Below are 17,773 nucleotides of genomic sequence, written 5' to 3'. Positions count from 1 at the left end.
GAGATGGGAAGAATCGCCATTGTTGAGGGAAAAGGGAGTAGTTGAAGAAGATTTTGGAAAAACCTTAAAGGTTAGGAGTCTAAACCAACTCTTGGAGAACACGATTCTCTTATGGATCAACCACATATGGCAGTTGATGTAATTGGGACTTCTTGGCATTGAAGTTCCTTTTCTAGCTTGCTTTAAAGTTGATTTGTTGGCACTGCAATGAATGAAGTGGAGAGGGAAAAAGTGCAAATGATTCAAGGAGACAAGTTGAGCCAAGACTCCCTAGGTATGTATTGACCTTGATATGCCCTATGTGAAGTTGGGGTAAATTGGGAAGCAGGCTAAGGGATTAGAGACAAAGCAAGTTAACTAGGTTCACTGGTGCATCCAACTTGAGAATCCCTAGGTGTGATACAATATTTGTGAGTGCATTTTTCTTTTTATTATTTTCTTTTCTTTCCTTTTTTCTGTCTCTTTTTATTTTTTGTCTCTTGTTCCTTTTTCTAAAATAAAGTTAGTGCCATACAATATGGCTTGCTTGAAATGGAAATATGAGAGATTTGAAGGATGATTGTACATAGGAAACTTGGCTCAAAGAACTAAGATTGGATATTGGAAGCATCATGCCTAGTTGTTGTTGAATCTATTATTGAAGAACATGTACGTGTTAATGAAGATTTGGGTGCTCATTTGATAAAGCAATTTCAACTCCTATGAAATTAGATATATGAGAGAGAGAGAGAGAGAGAGAGAGAGAGAGAGAGAGAGAGAGAGAGAGAGAGAGAGAGAGAGAGAGAGAGAGAGAGAGAGAGAGAGAGTGTGTGTGTGTGTGTGTGTGACTCTCTCTCTCTCTCTCTCTCTCTCTCTCTCTCTCTCTCCTCTTTGTCTCTCTCATTTCACAGTCTCTATCTATGTGTGTGAAACTTGGAGAGAGAGAGAGAGAGAGAGAGAGAGAGAGAGAGAGAGAGAGAGAGAGCGTGCATGTGTGTGTGTGTGACTCTCTCTCTCTTCTCTTTGTCTCACTCATTTCATAGTCTCTATCTATGTGTGTGTGTGACTTGGAGAGAGAGTCTCCCTGTGTGTGTAACTCTCTCTCTCTCTCTCTCTCTCTCTCTCTCTCTCTCTCTCTCTCTCTCTCTCTCTCTCTCTCTCTCTCTCTCTCTCTCTCTCTCTCTCTCTCTCTCTCTCCAAATGTGTGTGTGTATAAAAGTAAGTACTGCCGAAAGAAAAACCCTAAACCTATTTAGAACAAGTTCATCATGTAATTAATATGGTATTGCTTTGTGTGAATTATTTCAGTTTTAATTAAAAATAATAGTAACAATAATTTTGAATCACTATAATATATGAAATAAAAACATAATTCTACAATCTTTATGATTTTTGCAAATTTTATCATTATATATTTGGCAATAACATGGTCTTATTAAGAATTTGCATGCTATCCATATAAATAAACAAATGATATTTTGGTATTTTTACTAGTAGCAAGATGCTTTTGCTAATAGTCTTTTCACTTCTTGTTTATCCAAGTCACTAAGTTTGAGTTTTATATCACTATAGAGAGGAAGAAAGTTTACTTTCAAGTCTTCAAAGTTCATCCTCTTTAAAATCTCAATTTGCGCTATTGTAATAATAGTATAAAATTTTGAAAATTTCAGTTGTGAAAGTCATAAATATGATATGATCTATCAACTCAAATGAGTTGCTAATTGGATAAACAATATATTATCTATGCAGCAAGTATCCCATGTACATTTTTGTAAAAGTGTCAACCACAGATCACAACTTTATTCTTTGCATGAACTTCTATTGCGAAGGACTCTTAAAGCTTTTTTATTATGTTTCATTTGTTGTCCAATAGTTCTTCAATCAATGATGAATATTCCATTGTTTATATTTGTCATTCATGTAGACTCTCAAAAATTGTATATCTTTGAATGCATCAATCAGAATAGTATTGTACGATTTTTTCTTAAGTTGAATATTTTGTAGTAGTTCAATTAAATACAACATTGTTGGGTTTTTTTTTGAAAAAATTCAAGTTTCACAATCTTCATGATCAAATTTATGTTCAAATCAACACTTATTCATTGTTTCATTAAGCTTTTATATTCTATTTTTATTCTATGATTTTATTTTAGAGAAAATATACAAAATAGTTATTTTGATTATTTGAGATAATATTTTTTAATGCTTATATTAAAATAGGGTTTTATGAATCTTTTATGAGATTAAACATTTTGTGGTAGTTTGCTTCAAAAGTGAACCCTTTCTTTAAAAAGCTTTTATACTTTAAATGGTTAATTTTATTCAAATTAATATGCACATATTAATTTGTTAATACTATGAAATTTTTAAGTTTGATTTTTTTAATAATATTATGATTCAATGATGGATTATTGTATTTTATTTTTGAGGTTTTATAATTTATATGATCGATTTTAGTTTTAAAAATTATATTAATTTATTAAGTTTAATATTTTTTTAAAAAATAAAATAATATATGACTTAGGAGAATTATATCACGTGTGTTAGTAAAATGTTATCAAGTTTTATCTTATTTATTTAGGCAAGAAGTTGATATTAAAAGTTATAAAACACAAGTATTAACTTATCTCAATTTTTAATTTTACTTGAAGTTGTATCATAGTATTTATGTGTCTTAAATATGTACATTATAAAAATATAAATTTAAAAATTAAATTATCATACAGATTATTGAATGATTTAACTAATATATTGCATTTGAACTTATTTTGATATAATCTTCATGTATAATTTCTCATAAATGATACATTTGTGTTAAATATGTATTTTTAAGAATATAATGATTATCTAAATTATTATTATTTAATAAATGATATTTATAAATTATAATTTCCTTCAATATTTGTAGGATTGAATGCAAGTTTGTTTAATGCAAGACCTTGTGATCAATGTATTGTTCTTCCACATATGGTTTAATTGAGAATTGGCTTCTGGTAAACATATATTGAGAATTATTATTGATTTGGATTTCTTAATGTAATTAAAAACTTGGTGTCTGATTTTTGCATATTATATTCTTATATCATTTTTTAAAGTCATTTTTTCAACTTGAAAATTCCATCTATTCCATTAAGAAGTCCATCAAGTAATATTTCTTTAAAAGAAAAGAAATTTTAATAAACTATGTATTTTTAATCAATATTTGAAAGAGCAATATTTCGAGACATATCAGAAGGAAAATTATCTTTATCTTGCAAAATGAAATTTTATATTTAAAATGAGTCATTAACTTTTTTATTATGTTTATCTCTAGCAAGGTTAGTAAAAAAAAACCGATGTGGAAGTCTAAATATCAAAATAGTTATTTAAGGTTTTGATATCATCTTTTATAAGTATAGTTGTTTTTATTTTATTTAAAATATGAATAAATTATATATCTTTTCGATGTACAATCTTAGTTAGTTCACAATATTTTATTTCATCTATCCAAAAAATTTGCATTGAATATATCATTATCATTTTGTTTAAATATCCATTTGTCTTTGAGGGGTTTAATTTAATATATATAACCACATAGCAATATATTAGTAGCTCCAAATTGTTCTTTATAATTATGTTTAATAGATCTCATTCTATTATTAATAGAATCAAAAATTCGTTTGCCAACGAATGAGATATTATCAAATGCAAGTAGTTTAAGTTGTTTCTATTATGTAATGGAATACATAACATTGAATGTATTGTAGTTCCATCGATGATATATGCAACTTTTTCAATCAATAAAGTTTCATCAAATACAAATAGTTCAATTTTTTTGTATTTTTCAAATAATCATTTTAATGTATGTTGCTTTTAAAAAGTCATATCTTTATTATATATTGGAATACACAATGCTAAATGTATTGTAGTTCCACCGACGTTATAAGCAGTTTTCCAATATAAGCCATTAGTAAACTAAATGGAAGTCAATATGCTAGTCCCCTTCAAATATATTTGTATAGAAACCTGTTAAAGTGTTAGGCTTGGTAATCAATAGAATGACACAATGTCATCTTGGAGGATGAATAATACATAGTAGATAGGTGCCATAGGATCAGTGGGTGGTTGGTTCATGATCAAGAGCACAGAATGCATAGATAGCTCACAGAGATGGAGATTTGAATAGAATAGTTTCTTCAAACTTAAGTGGTAATGATGCAATGGGAGTAGAGCCGAGTTCCGACTATGGCCTCAAGGATTGTGCAAGCAAGTGCATTGGAAAAAGTTTCATTAGGAGGATGGAACTCTCATGTTCCACAATCTCCAATTGACCAGCCATAGGAACATATGAGTGAGTATTCCCAACTTCAAGGGTACTATTAGGAGGATAAGGGGGAAACAAGGGTGGAGATTCAATTGACAACACTACTCATGTCAGATTTTTAGCAAAATTAAGTCGTGTAGTGTATTGTGATGGGACAATAAGTAGTTATAATCAATATGGTATAGATGGTTACTTTGAACTTTTGAGAAGCTTTGATACTGAGAAAGGGACATTTTTGGATAGGAGAACAATATGGAGAAAGCATTGGTAGAGCAATTCTTGTTTCAAACAATGAGTGGGTTAATCATAACATCAAGTATCAAAAGTCTAGCAATTTTGGTACAAGTGGTTCTCAACTAGGAAGGTATGCTAAAGACAATGTTGCCTTGAGCTATGTTGACATTGGTTGGAGGGGAAACATGGGATAAAAAGACATCAATAGAGCTATTATAGCAAGTGTGTTTCATATGTTGAGTCGGGTCATATTAGGGATATAAGAGATTTAGGCAAGTTTGGTGGCCATGAGGCTGTTGGATATCTTGAGTTGGGCAGTATCTCACAAGTGAATTCAGGTTAGCTTGGGGAGGCATCCTTGACTATGGTGGATTATAGGAATGTGAGAGTTGGTGGATGGCAATAGAGGTGTTCTTGATTTTGCTAAACAAGTATACAACATGGCTGAGCAGGCTTTGATTCGGAGTTTGACTTCATATCCCTAGAATGATGGTTTGCTATTTTGAAGGGCATAAATGTAGCCATATCTTTTTTTCACATTCCTTGCATGGTAATGAAGATCTCAGTTAGCATCCACATGGTTACACTTCTAGGGAGCATTTGATGCACAAAGGGTGTATATGCAAATGAGAGGAACAAAGGTCTAGTTACAATGTTTCATCTACTTGCACCAATTGATGTTGTGTACATACAAACTGGTGAAGATAAGCTAGCTATAGCATTTGTATGGTGGGCGATGCCAAGACTAGGTGAAATGAGCCTGAATTTCACTAGTGAACTCTTCACGATAAGGAGACAATAAGTTTAGTTTCTAATACTTTTAAACATTCTTTGAAAGTAGTCTACATATTAATTACGAATTGAAATTTGTCTTGAAAAAGAGTGATTTCTTGAAATTTGGCTTCATGGGCTTTCATCTTGCACTCTATGGGAACAATCTGCATATTAGGTTAGGAAGAGAAACTCATGTTTAAAAAGTGTGGCCTTTTTATATTTGTCTTCAGGAGCTTTCTTCACCTTTTTGTCTCTACTATTTAAAAAAAGTGTATACATATGTTTTTCAATTTAGGAAAGTTATTATAATGTGAGAGTGGTAAAGTGTTGTTTTTGGTTTCATGGTGTGCTATTCGTATGTTGTTCTTTGTTAAGGGGTTTGAGGGTGACACCAATTCATTCTACTATTTTTAGATATAATAGATGTCAACTTTGTAGTTGAGCACTCATGTTAGTGCCATGTTAGTGCCTAGTTGTGACTTATTGTAATCTAGCAATCTTACTATCCATTTGTGACTTATTGTAAAGTAGCAAGAATGAGACAGGTAGCAATTAGGTGGATTGTTTGAAGGTAGTCATTGTAGGGAATGATGCATATTGGCTAGATAAATCATTGGGTCATGGTATTGACTAGCATATGAGTGAGAAATTCTAACTAGTTGGCCACATTCATTCATATTAAATACTCTTCCTTAACCAATTCATCAACATGGGTCTTGATTAGCATTGATATTAGAAATTATTGTGTTGTAGAAAGGGTAGTATAGCTATAGATATTTCTCCACCATGATATATAGATGGTATTCAGTAAGGCACTTTGGTATCATACCTTGTGCTGATCATGAGTTCATATTCTTGGTTGACTTCACTCAAGGCAGTTTTGATCACCCATATGTTAGGCACTAGAAGTGGAAACAATCCCCACTCATGAAAACACTAACCGTAGTGTATGATGTGTCAAGAACTTGTGGAATGGCGAGTGATAGTAGGTTAATCCATAAGTAAAACATGTGCAAAGTGGACACAAATTGACTATGTCTCCAACACCACTCAAAGAGACTCATCACATATTGAATCTCTAGATTTTGAGACATTGTGACTTGTGTATCTTTACACTTGGAATAGTCAATGTTGTTTTCGGTGTGCATGGTCGTGGTTGATCATGTGGTTGTGCAAGGGTTTGTTGCATGTACAAATAGGTGGTTGGATAGTGGATGATACATGCAACTATGCTACCAAAATGTAGTTGGATCAACACAGTTGACCAGTACTGGAGATTTACAAATAAACCTATTTCGAAATCCTTGTTTTATTAATAAAAATCTAAAATTTACCTTGGATATCATATAGCACAAGTATATTTCCGTAGTCACTAATACTTCAAGAGATTTTTATGAAGCATTGAGACTTACTTTGTGATTAATTCTATAATAAAATAGTATTTTGTATCTATTACATAAGGATCTATTAGATTTTTTAGTTTAAAATAAATTTATAATAAGAGATTTATAAATATTATTAAAAATTACATAAGGGTCAAGAAAGTTTTGTAAAATAGGTTATATAGGGATATATAAAACATGCCTTGAACACATGTGATGCCTAGGATTTATACATAGTGACTTCACCGAGATCGTAGCATTGTCCCTAGTAAGTCCAATGTCGAGATTGAAGAGATTCATGTAGTGTAGATTGATTCAAATAATGATTACATACTTACAACTTCCTCTCTTGATGTTTCATAGTTGACTGTTAGCTTATGCTCAGTGTTGGCTGATTGATTGAGGGGCTTCATTTCATGTTACCCCTTATCATAAGTGATTCCACTCCTATCACAACATGACAAGATCTATTCGATTGGGTAATAATTTGACATTAGATATTGTTGGTATTGGAGATGTACAACAACAATTTGCTTCAGGTAGCATCTTTACTTTCCATAACGTACCCCATGTTTTGGCTCCAAAAGCCTACTCTTTGCTGGATAGTTGGATGATACAGGTTACTTTGTATCTTTTGGTGAGAAGATAACCTATGGGAATCTTGTCCTTGCATGAGGTGCCAAGTTTGGCACTCTTTATCCCTTGTATTTGGATCTATTGACCATGTTTTGACTGTGGTTACTATCCACATGTATCATTATAGCATCATCACCTTGGGCACATGTCATTAAAGGGAATGAAAATGCTTACCTATTTTCAATATCACCTTGGGCACATGTCATTGACTATAAATATTTTGATTATTGTGATCATTGTGTTTATAGTTGGCAGACACGTAGTTTACATAAAAAGTCTGGTATTACATGTATGAGTGAGCCTTGGCTCTTGTTCATTTTGATGTTTTGGACCTAAGCCCTATCAGTCATCATTAGGTGGTGTGAAGTACTTAATTATTTTCATTGATTATTAATCACATAAGATGTGGATATACCCCATAAAGAAAAAATTAAAAGTATTAGCTAAGTTTTAGCATTGGCTTGCTTTTATTGAGAACTAGTCTAGCATAGGCTAAAATGCCTATGATTTGACAATGGGGGTGAGTATGTCTCTAAAGCCTTTGAGCATTTTTGTCATGAGAAGAGCATTAACTGTAAATTGAATGCTCCATATACCCCACCCTAGAATGGTATGGTTGAGCACATAAATAGAATGATTCAAGAGAGAGTCCATAGTATGCTCAACCAAGCAAGCTTACCAGAGCATTTCTTGGGCTAAGGTAGTTACTACTACCATACATTTGATTAATCAATCTCCATGCATTGTTATTGACTATCATGTTGCAAAGGAGGTATTATCTAGAAAACCTCCATCATATGCTCATTTGCATGTCATTGGTTGTGAGGCTTTCTGCCCAAGAAATGCTCTACCAAGCAAGCTTACCAAAGCATTTCTTGGGCTAAGGTGGTTACTACTACCATACGTTTGATTAACCAATCCCCATGCACTACTATTGACTATTAGGTTGCAAAGGAGGCATTATCTAGAAAACCTCCATCATATGCTCATTTACATATCTTTAGTTGTGAGGATTTTTGCCATGTTTCGAAGGATAAGTGTAATAAGTTGGATCCTAAGTTAGTGAAATGCATCTTTCTTGGTTATAGGACTGCAAGTGAGATGGGCTATCACCTTTTGGATCTACAAGCTTGGAAGGTCATCCACAACCATGATGTCATTTTCCATGAAGGGAAATTGCATAAGCAGCTTGAGTAGGTAGTTGAGCTATGTAGATTGATATTTCAACCAGAGCCTCCTGCTCCCATATAGCTACCTAGATAGCCCATAGAATTGATGCTCCAATGGTCCACGACTATGATGTTAGATAGAATGTACAAGCCCCATAGCCTACTTTGAGATACTCTACTAGAAATAGATGTCCTCCTTGGTAGTTTGAGCCTTTTATGAACTATATTATGGTGATAGATGTTGGTGAGTCTCTTACCTATGATGAGGGTATGCAGAGAGGTGATAGTCACTCTTGGAAGAGGGCCATGTAATCAAATTATGATTCACCGCAGAAAAATCATACATGGGATTTGGTTTATTTGCTTAATGGAAAACGTACTTTGCCATGCAAGTGGGTATACAAGTTTAAAAGTACCCATGGACGCCCCAAGCTAGCTTATAAGGCCAAATTCATTACTAAGGGTTTTAAGTAGGAGCATGGTGTTGACTTTGATAAGGTATTTTCTCATGTAGTCAAGATGACTACCTTATGCTTGGTACTAGCTTTTGTTGCTCAATTAGATTTGGATATTTATCAAATGGATAGAAAGATAGCTTTCTTATATGGAAACTTTCATGATGAGATTTATATGTATAGCCCAAGGGCTTTGTGAGAAAAGGCAAGAAATAGCTAGGGTGCAAGTTGAGAAAGTGCCTTTATGGCCTTAAGCCGGCACCTAGGGAATGGTATCATAAGTTCGATTATTTCATGCATTCACAAGGATATAATCACTATACACAAAGTAATCATGTGATGACAACATTGTGATTTTGGTACTCTATATGGATGATATGTTGATTGTTGAGAGAGTTGAGCTAGATATCCTAAAATATCACCTCAAGAAGAGTTTTAAGATGATGGACATGGGACAAGCCTCACATATTCTTGGGATGTGCATCACATGCAATCACTCTAAGAGGCTTCTTTACTTATCATGGAAGGAGTACATCCAGAAGGTCCTTGAGAGGTTCCATATGTAGGATGTTAAGCCTATTAGCTAGTTGTCATTTACCTTCTCATGTGAAGGTCAATCAAGCCAATTGTCCATAGTCTAATGAGAAAAAGGTCTAGATGGCCAAGATCCCTTATGCATTTGCAATGGGTAGTTTGATGTATGCCATGGTAGCCACTTATCCTAACATAGTATTTGGAGTGGGCGTTGTGTGGTATGCTATATGGCTACACCTAGTAGGCAACATTGGGATCTCGTGAAGGGTATCTTGAGGTGCCTTAAGGGCATCGTAGATATGTGTATATGCTATGGTGGCTAGGATATATGAGTCGTGGGGTACACTAGCTCAGACTATGTAGGATATGCAGATAGTAGAAAGTCCACCTCTAGCTATGTCTTCACCTTTGCTAAAGATATTGTTTCTTGGATACCCAAGGTGTAGAAATGCATGGCCCTATCTACTATAGAGATAGAGTATGTCACAACCACTAAGTCTTACAAAAGGAGGCTCTTTGGTTGTTAGGCCATTTGCTAGTGGCCAACCTTGGTATTACTAATGTGGTCCCTACACTGCATTTGGATTCTATGAGTGCTATTAAGTTGGCCAAGAATTTGGTCTTCCATGCAAAGACAAAGAATATTGAGGTGCATTACCACTTTATTAGAGAGGTCATTGAGGACAATTCCATTGAGCTTGTCAAGATCAAAACCGACCAAATCCTGCAGATTTGCTCAATAAAAGTCTATCAACAAAATGTTTTGCCTTTCTTAGGAAGATAATGGGTGTGGGATGAGATAATATATTTTCTCATCCTATTGTACTTTATGATCATTTGTACTTTATCACTTTTTTTCTTGTCCTCATCTCACTAAAGGCACATTCACCTCTTTAAGTGGGAGGTTGTTGGGGGTAAAGGCACTTATGCTTATGCTGCCCGTATATTCACTATACTTATAGTACCTACACATATGCATACTACAAGTGGTGGACCCATATACTTGTACATTACATATGGCACGTAAAGATCCCAAGGACAACATCAAATCTACCAAGAGACCAGGCCTCATGGTGGCATCTACAATGCTTGTGCACTCAAAACTTGTAAGAAACGTCTCTTTCTCTCACTAAGAAGCCATGCTGCTGACACACACAAGAATTTGGCACACAAGAGATCTATCATGATCACCATCCTCACTCTCACTCTTTTCTTCCATGGAAGAGATAAAACAAGAAAGCACAAGAGAGGAAAAACAAGAGTTGTGCCAAATGAGGGAGAGAAAGAGATAGGTAGAATAAGGGATAATAAAGAGGAAGAAAGAAGGAGGTTGCAACCACCTTTTCGCTTGAAATCACACGACTCCCCCCAATCCCACCTTTTCATAAATCTTGAAAGTTTGTTTTATATGAGTATTCTTAAAGCTTACAAAGGAGGCCTTTAAAAATTGAAATTGAAACCTTCTAACATTTCAACTTTTGCAAAACACACACAATTTCTCATTCTCATGGCTTTACAATGCAAATATGCTAAAATACCATGGCAAATCACAAACAATTTAACAATGATAGCACACATTAAAGGAATTAGAAATTCAAAATGCTTGGACTTTGTCAATGTAGACCATATATTATGCCTTTTTCTTTGCACAAATTTAGGGTTATCAATGTGGGAGTCCATGACTATTACTTCATTCTTCCTTCTTTTAGTGACTAATGAATTAGGGAAGGCCGGTCACACATTCTGACTATTGGAGTTCCCATATCTCAAGTCTCTCTCTCTTGCTCCTTTGCTCCATCCTCCATAGCTTGCACCTGTCTTGCTTCCACTTGCCCGTGCTTCCACTCAAGCTTATCCCTTCAGTGTCACCATTTGATCTATCTCCTCCTTTAGTTGTCATGTTCCAATATCCTAGTAAGAGAGACATTGGATATGCTACTCCAAGGTCTTCCAAAATAGAGCTCTCTATGTAGATACATTAGGTGCATAAATGGTGTAGACATCTACTCTCTTCCCATCTATGCATAGCTACATTGCCACGACATAGCCTCTTTCCTTCACCCATAGCCTAATAGGATCAAAACAATCTTTGACTAAGAATATGATACTACCCTTGCCTCTCACAAACATCAAAGAAGACAATATATCTTTTGAATTCTAGGGTTGCACAATCTTCCATCTTTAGCTTGATTTCCTATGTAGCTATTATGCCCGATTCAATGCCTTATAATAGCATCAAATGATTGTTTTTGACTGTGAGAACACGATCCATGAACATTTCTGGATGTGTAGGGGTCTTCCTTGTTAATTTATTGATCCTTTTTATAGTAAGGGTCAAACTAACCTTCATTCTCCATTTCATTTGAGAGTGCAAATGCATTCCTCTCCATAGGGTTTTAGAGCCATATTTTTAAGAGATAACTTCTACTTGTTTGAGATTTGTGAGTTGCAATCTACTTACTCCTCCTTAGCATTTGGGGATTTTCCTTAGCTTCATCTTTATACCCATTTGCCATAGGGGTTTTAGATCCATATTTTTAAGAGATAGCTTCTGCTTGTTCGAGATTCGTGAGTTGCAATCTGCTTACCCCTCCTTGGCATTTGGGGATTTTCCTTAGCTTCATCTTTATACCCATTTGCCACACTAGCATATGAGGGTTTCTTTGCTTGTTGATATATGCTTAGGATGCATGATATTAGTAGGAGCCTTCTCACCCTCACATGCATTAGGAACCATAATTGAGCTAGTATTGAGATATATATTTGAAGCCTTACTTGCCTTCAAGACATGTATAGCCTCTTGAGATGCATGGACTATGTTTTTGCATGATTCTCATTGGGAGAACTCTTAGTTTTGCTTTTGTCATATATGGTTTGCTTTGAGTAGTCTCAAGAAAAATGAGTTGACTCCTTGCACAAATAATAGGCATCTGGAAAGTGGGAAAATCTAGCATCCACACAAAGTTCAATTCCATTAAGTTCAGACAACTCTAGCATTTCACAAATATCTTTACATTAACACCATCTAGCTTTCTGGGTACATGCAAAACTTTACCAAGGTTTTTGTAGTGATTGACACTCTCTTTCAAGCCAGTCAGGGTATGGACATAGTGCTATTTGAGGGAGGTAGAGGAAAATGCTACTAGAGCTCCGAGCATCTTTCTTACTTCATGTGCATAGCTAGCCTTGATCCTAGCATTAAAGCTGTGAAGATCAACATGCAAAGCTTTCTCCATCTCAAGCATGCTGCATTGTTCATGACAGACTATGGAAACATATTCCAATTCCATCCAATTTGCCTTTGCATGTTGGAGGTTCCATCAATGCTAGAAGGTAGGAGGCCAAACCAACTTAGGTACCTATTTCTGTTGCATGCCCTTGGTAGATAAGCAAGTAGATTCCAATGTCGATAGACAATTCTTCCTTCCTTTCATGCTCTCCTACCCTGCCCAATTCATACCCCTCTTCTTAGGGATGGAAAATATTCCAATAATGCAAATAGAGACTATAGTTTAAATTCTTCAAGTTGCATACTTAGTAGAAATCTTACCCATTGTTATAAGGCTCACACATTGGTATGAGGTAAGCCTCTTATGCAAACACACACCAAGCTTTATCTATCTTATTAAAGGCATCCAACTATGCTTATCAGGGTTGGGGCAGGGAGGACTTGGGTTGACATCCTTTGTTATTCATATTTCAACATGCAACTTGACACTTGTGATCTTTTCAAATTCAAACCATAAGGCATTCCCATTATGTAAGTTGTAAGAGTGTTACGATCCACATCTTCCAGTTGGACACAATGAGTTTGGAGAAACATGTTTCTTGGCAATGTCAAATATATTTCAATTGTTAACCCTAGTGAGGCACTCCATTTTGTTACAAGAGTAGTTAGACCTTTGAATGCGACACACAAATAAGGCACATTCAAACATGCAAATAGACTCTCAAAGTCATTGAATGTATATCACAGTTGTCAATATCAAAAGTTAAGAAGAATTGCATTTAATATAAATCACTCTTGTCAAAAAGTTAGAGACTAAAAGTTTGAATCAAGTCAAGTAAAGGATGCTCGATGGAAAATCTCACCCATTGTGATAAACCTCACACACAATAATTATGGTAAGTTACCCTTCCCCCAACAAAAAAAGAACACACACACACACACACACACACACACACACACACACACACACACACACACACACACACACACACACACACACACACACACACACACACACACACACACACACACACACACACACACACACACACACACACACACACACACACACACACACACACACACACACACACACACACACACACACACACACACACACACATTCTCTCTCCATTGTTTTGTCAAAGCCATCATTAAATGTGCTTATTTAGAGGGAGGGGGAGACATATTCCACCTTAGCTCGCAAACAAATGAACAATTGACTTGTGAAGTTGCAAGATCCACACACCCACTTTGACAAAGGCTCACAATACATTAACAACCCTACAAAAAAATAATCTAACCCTAAAGCCATTACATTGTATTTTGATATTGGAAAATCATCATGTATCTTCTAAAAATGACAAAAAATAAATTACTAGACTACTTAATAAAATTATTAAAGCTCAATGGTCGATATGAAGGATACATTACTAGATAGATAATTGAAGCTCAATGGTTTGATATGGAAAATAGATGGTAGCTTGAAACGAATGAGCTCCCCTCTTTACATTAAAACGTTAGACAAATATTTGCTTGAGGGAGAGATGCCTAATAGAGAGAAAAAAGAGGTAAATGTTGTTTGGCTCTACAAATTGCTAGCAAGCCACAAGTGCATCTAGGTGCAAGTCTCTAATCTAGAGTAAGGAGTACCACAAAGCACCAAAGTTTGGGTCAATGTGAGGACTCAAAACAACTCCATCTCTTTCCTCCATTAAAGGTGGTGTATATATAAGAAAGCTCATACATAATATGAGAGAGAGAGAGAGAGAGAGAGAGAGAGAGAGAGAGAGAGAGAGAGAGAGAGAGAGAGAGAGAGAGAGAGAGAGAGAGAGAGAGAGAGAGATGACGATCCACCACTGTGCCACATGGCTCATGTTGTAATGGCTAAGTGGGTAACTCAATAGAATATGTGGTGTTACCTACCCAAAATATCATGGCCAAGTCATATCTCATGTAAGTGTCTCACAATAATGGAATGCTAAAGCGTTTTGATCGAGTAATATCTCATGTAAGTGTCTCACAATAATGGAATGTTAAAAGTGTTTTGATCACGAGTATGCGTTTGCAACCTCTATGATATGGCCATCAATGACTTGTTTGTGCAAACTTTTTGTACTCCTACTGTCACCATGGAGATTGAGTATGGATGGAAAATAGAATAAATAGCTCACCAGTAAGCCCATCATAATATTTGCATCCTCTACCCTTGCCTCCCCATCACTAGTATTGGAGCCCCCATTGTGGATTGCAAGTCATTGATTATCCCCCCCCCCCCGGTCAATGTGACAACAACTCATTTTGTAGTGGAGGTTCTTGATCTTGGTCTCACAAGAGCTCTCCCTTTGGTTGCTTGGAAGATACTCTTTAAAGCATAGAATCCACACACACACACACACACACACACACATGCACGCGGATGCACATATATATGGAGATTGAGAGTGAGAGTCTCTAAAGGTAGAGAGCAAAAGGGCTAATTTAATTCCTAAATTCTCCTTTGGAAAGTGTTGGGAAAAATGTGCAATTCCCATGTAAGCTAGGTGACTATCATGTTAGGTTTGATCTTTGGCTTGGTAAATTGTACAATAGGAACTATAGATACCAATAAGAACAAACAGTAGCTCAATTGGTAGGATGACTACATGAGGAATCGATAGTCAAGAAATCAAATCCTCAACGACGCATAACCCTTAGGAGTGCAGAGATTGGGATGAAACCAATTGCAATTATCTCAAAAAATAAAAACAAAAATAAAAATAACATGAAAATAACAAATGAAGGTTGGAACAATAGATAGATAGATAGAAGCATTGTTCACGAAAAACTTAGGTTTAATGCAAAATGAGTTGCAACAATTTTGGAAAGGCCTCCAAAATTTAAAGCAGGTTTAAAACCTTCAAGTTTACAAAAAAAAATAGTAAAAAAAAAGGTTAAACACATATAATTTCTTTCAAAAAACTCTCTGAAATTTTGAGTGAATGGATTTTAAAATCTTCCGCCGGAAAGTGATTTTACCGGTAGACGCTTTTTCAAAAACTAAGAAATGAGAAGTCCCGACTCCCTCGTGAAGCTTCCAGCGAAATATTTTTTATTTTTTATTTGGAGGATTTCGTTGCGTTACCTACACTTTCTTGCGTGTTCTGGAAGCTCCGAACCTTAGCATGGATGAGTGCTTAATGCGAGAGAGCAGTCCGTGCGGTTTTTCTTCGCCATAGCCGGTTCGAGGAAAAAGGAAATAGAAAGAAACACGGTAGGGTTTGCTCTTTGCTCCTCTCCCGTACTGAAGGTTTTCTTGCAGAGAACGTCCATCTCTTCCAAGTTTCCGAGCACAGAGTTCTACATAGGTATTATTATGGATTTGTTACTGTTGTTTTCTTGTTTCTTCTTGTTCTGCATATGTCTGTCTGTCTGCTGTCTGTCTCTGTATCTGTCTGTCCTTATGTGTTGATCGCATGCCATTTCTTGCACCATCCGTTGCAGATAATGTCAGGTAGTGGTGTCGTCGCGTTGCTCGACAATGCCGATTCCAAGAAAGCCTCCACCTATGCCATGAAGGTCGGCTTGGCCCAAATGTTGCGTGGGGGCGTGATCATTGAGGTTACCAGCCTCGAGCAGGCGTGCATGGCGGAGGAAGCAGGTGCCATCGCCATCATCGCATCTGAAAGAGTTCCTGCGGACATCAGATTGGATGGCACTGTGGCTCGCATGAATGATCCTGGCATGATTAAGGAGATCAAGAAGGCAGTCAACATACCTGTCATGGCTAAAGCAAGAATCGGTCACTTTGTGGAGGCACAGGTTCTGGAGGCCATTGGTGTTGATTTTGTGGATGAAAGTGAGATGCTCACCCCTGCTGATGATGCACATTTCATCAACAAGCACAACTTCAGGATACCGTTTGTTTGTGGATGTGAAGATCTTGGGGAGGCCCTGAGCCGCATTGCAGAGGGAGCAGCGATGGTACGGACCAAGGGTGCTGCAGGATCAGGGAACATTGTTGAGGCAGTTCGGCACATCCGGTCCTTGCTAGGGGACATCAGGAAGCTTCAAACACTAGATCAGGATGAGATTTATGCATTTGCCAAGCAACAATGTGCCCCATTAGAGCTCGTGAAGCTGACAAAGCAGCTTGGAAGGCTGCCTGTGGCAATTTTTGCAGCAGGTGGTGTTGCAACTCCTGCAGATGCTGCTATGATGATGCAGCTAGGTTGTGATGGTGTGATCGTAGGCTCAGGTATCCACAAGAGTGGAGATTCTGCAGCCCGTGCCAGAGCCATTGTGAAAGCTGTGGCACATTACAATGACAGTCAACTTCTTGCAGAAGTGAGCTCTAATTTAGGACAAGCAATGGCAGGCATCAACCTTTCTGGATAGATTTTGTCATATACTTGGCAACACAAATATTATTCTTGTTTTACAAATGTGAGAATTGAGGCTATTTTGAGTTCATCCTCATGGTCCCTTCAACATACGTGAATCGCTGAAGGGGATTCCTGATGCACTGTTTCTGATGATTTGGTAGGACTGTACTTGCACACTTTCTATATCACGCAATCACTGTTGGGTTTGCAAGGCTATTATGAGGAAGTCATGAAAGCATGTTTTTGGCAACATACCTAGAAGAGGTGAGCAAAGGCAGAGATTGACACTTGTATTTTGTCCTGTTGAGAGGCGTTCCCCTTAAGAGCCCAGGGGAGCTTCCAAGTATTTGCCTTATTGTGAGTTTGAATGTGACTAGGAAGTTTTGAGTTGTTGCTTGAGTTTATGATATCAACATTTGTAGACACTTCTGGGTGATTTAACGGCTCTCTAGGATATACATTTGTTCACTTTACATCATGATCTTGCAGCATAGCTTGTTGTGAATCCTATATAATCAATCTTTGTTTGGAAGGCCTTTTGTAGGAGTGATTCGAGTGGTCACATTGTTTTGAAAGTAAGGGAAGATGAAACGGTACTGCTCTGTCGTGTTGTAGCCAAGGTCATTTCGTAGTATTAACACTGATTCATTGGAGGGCCAGGTGCTTAGGGATGTCTGCAAGGAATTGCTGTTTGGTTATGAAGTGTGGCATCTG

The 17,773-nt window shown here is 36.4% G+C and overlaps 1 protein-coding gene across 2 annotated transcripts; it reads left to right on the top strand.

The window, feature by feature from the left end:
* The first annotated feature begins 15,822 nt into the window (after nt 1-15,822).
* On the top strand, nt 15,823-17,490 carry LOC148009095 (putative pyridoxal 5'-phosphate synthase subunit PDX1). Of its 2 annotated transcripts, none has more exons than XM_087673816.1 (2): nt 15,823-15,948; nt 16,179-17,490. In XM_087673816.1, the coding sequence occupies exon 2, from the start codon at nt 16,182-16,184 to the stop codon at nt 17,070-17,072; it is 891 nt and encodes a 296-aa protein (XP_087529942.1). In that variant the 5' UTR covers nt 15,823-15,948; nt 16,179-16,181; the 3' UTR covers nt 17,073-17,490. The 2 variants fall into 2 exon arrangements, with proteins under 2 accessions (XP_087529942.1, XP_087529941.1); XM_087673815.1 differs by having other exon boundaries at nt 15,842-16,042; nt 16,179-17,489.
* Nucleotides 17,491-17,773: the final 283 nt, after the last annotated feature.

Source organism: Lygodium microphyllum, unplaced genomic scaffold (assembly GCF_053477565.2).
Source record: "Lygodium microphyllum isolate KBCC unplaced genomic scaffold, Lygodium_microphyllum_v1.1.10 scaffold_40, whole genome shotgun sequence".
NCBI lineage: Eukaryota > Viridiplantae > Streptophyta > Polypodiopsida > Schizaeales > Lygodiaceae > Lygodium > Lygodium microphyllum.
This window is presented reverse-complemented; position numbering and strand designations above follow the sequence as displayed.

Bases quoted from the DNA above. Each gene is read 5' to 3' on its own strand.
- LOC148009095 (XM_087673816.1), top strand. From the start codon at position 16,182: ATGTCAGGTAGTGGTGTCGTCGCGTTGCTCGACAATGCCGATTCCAAG.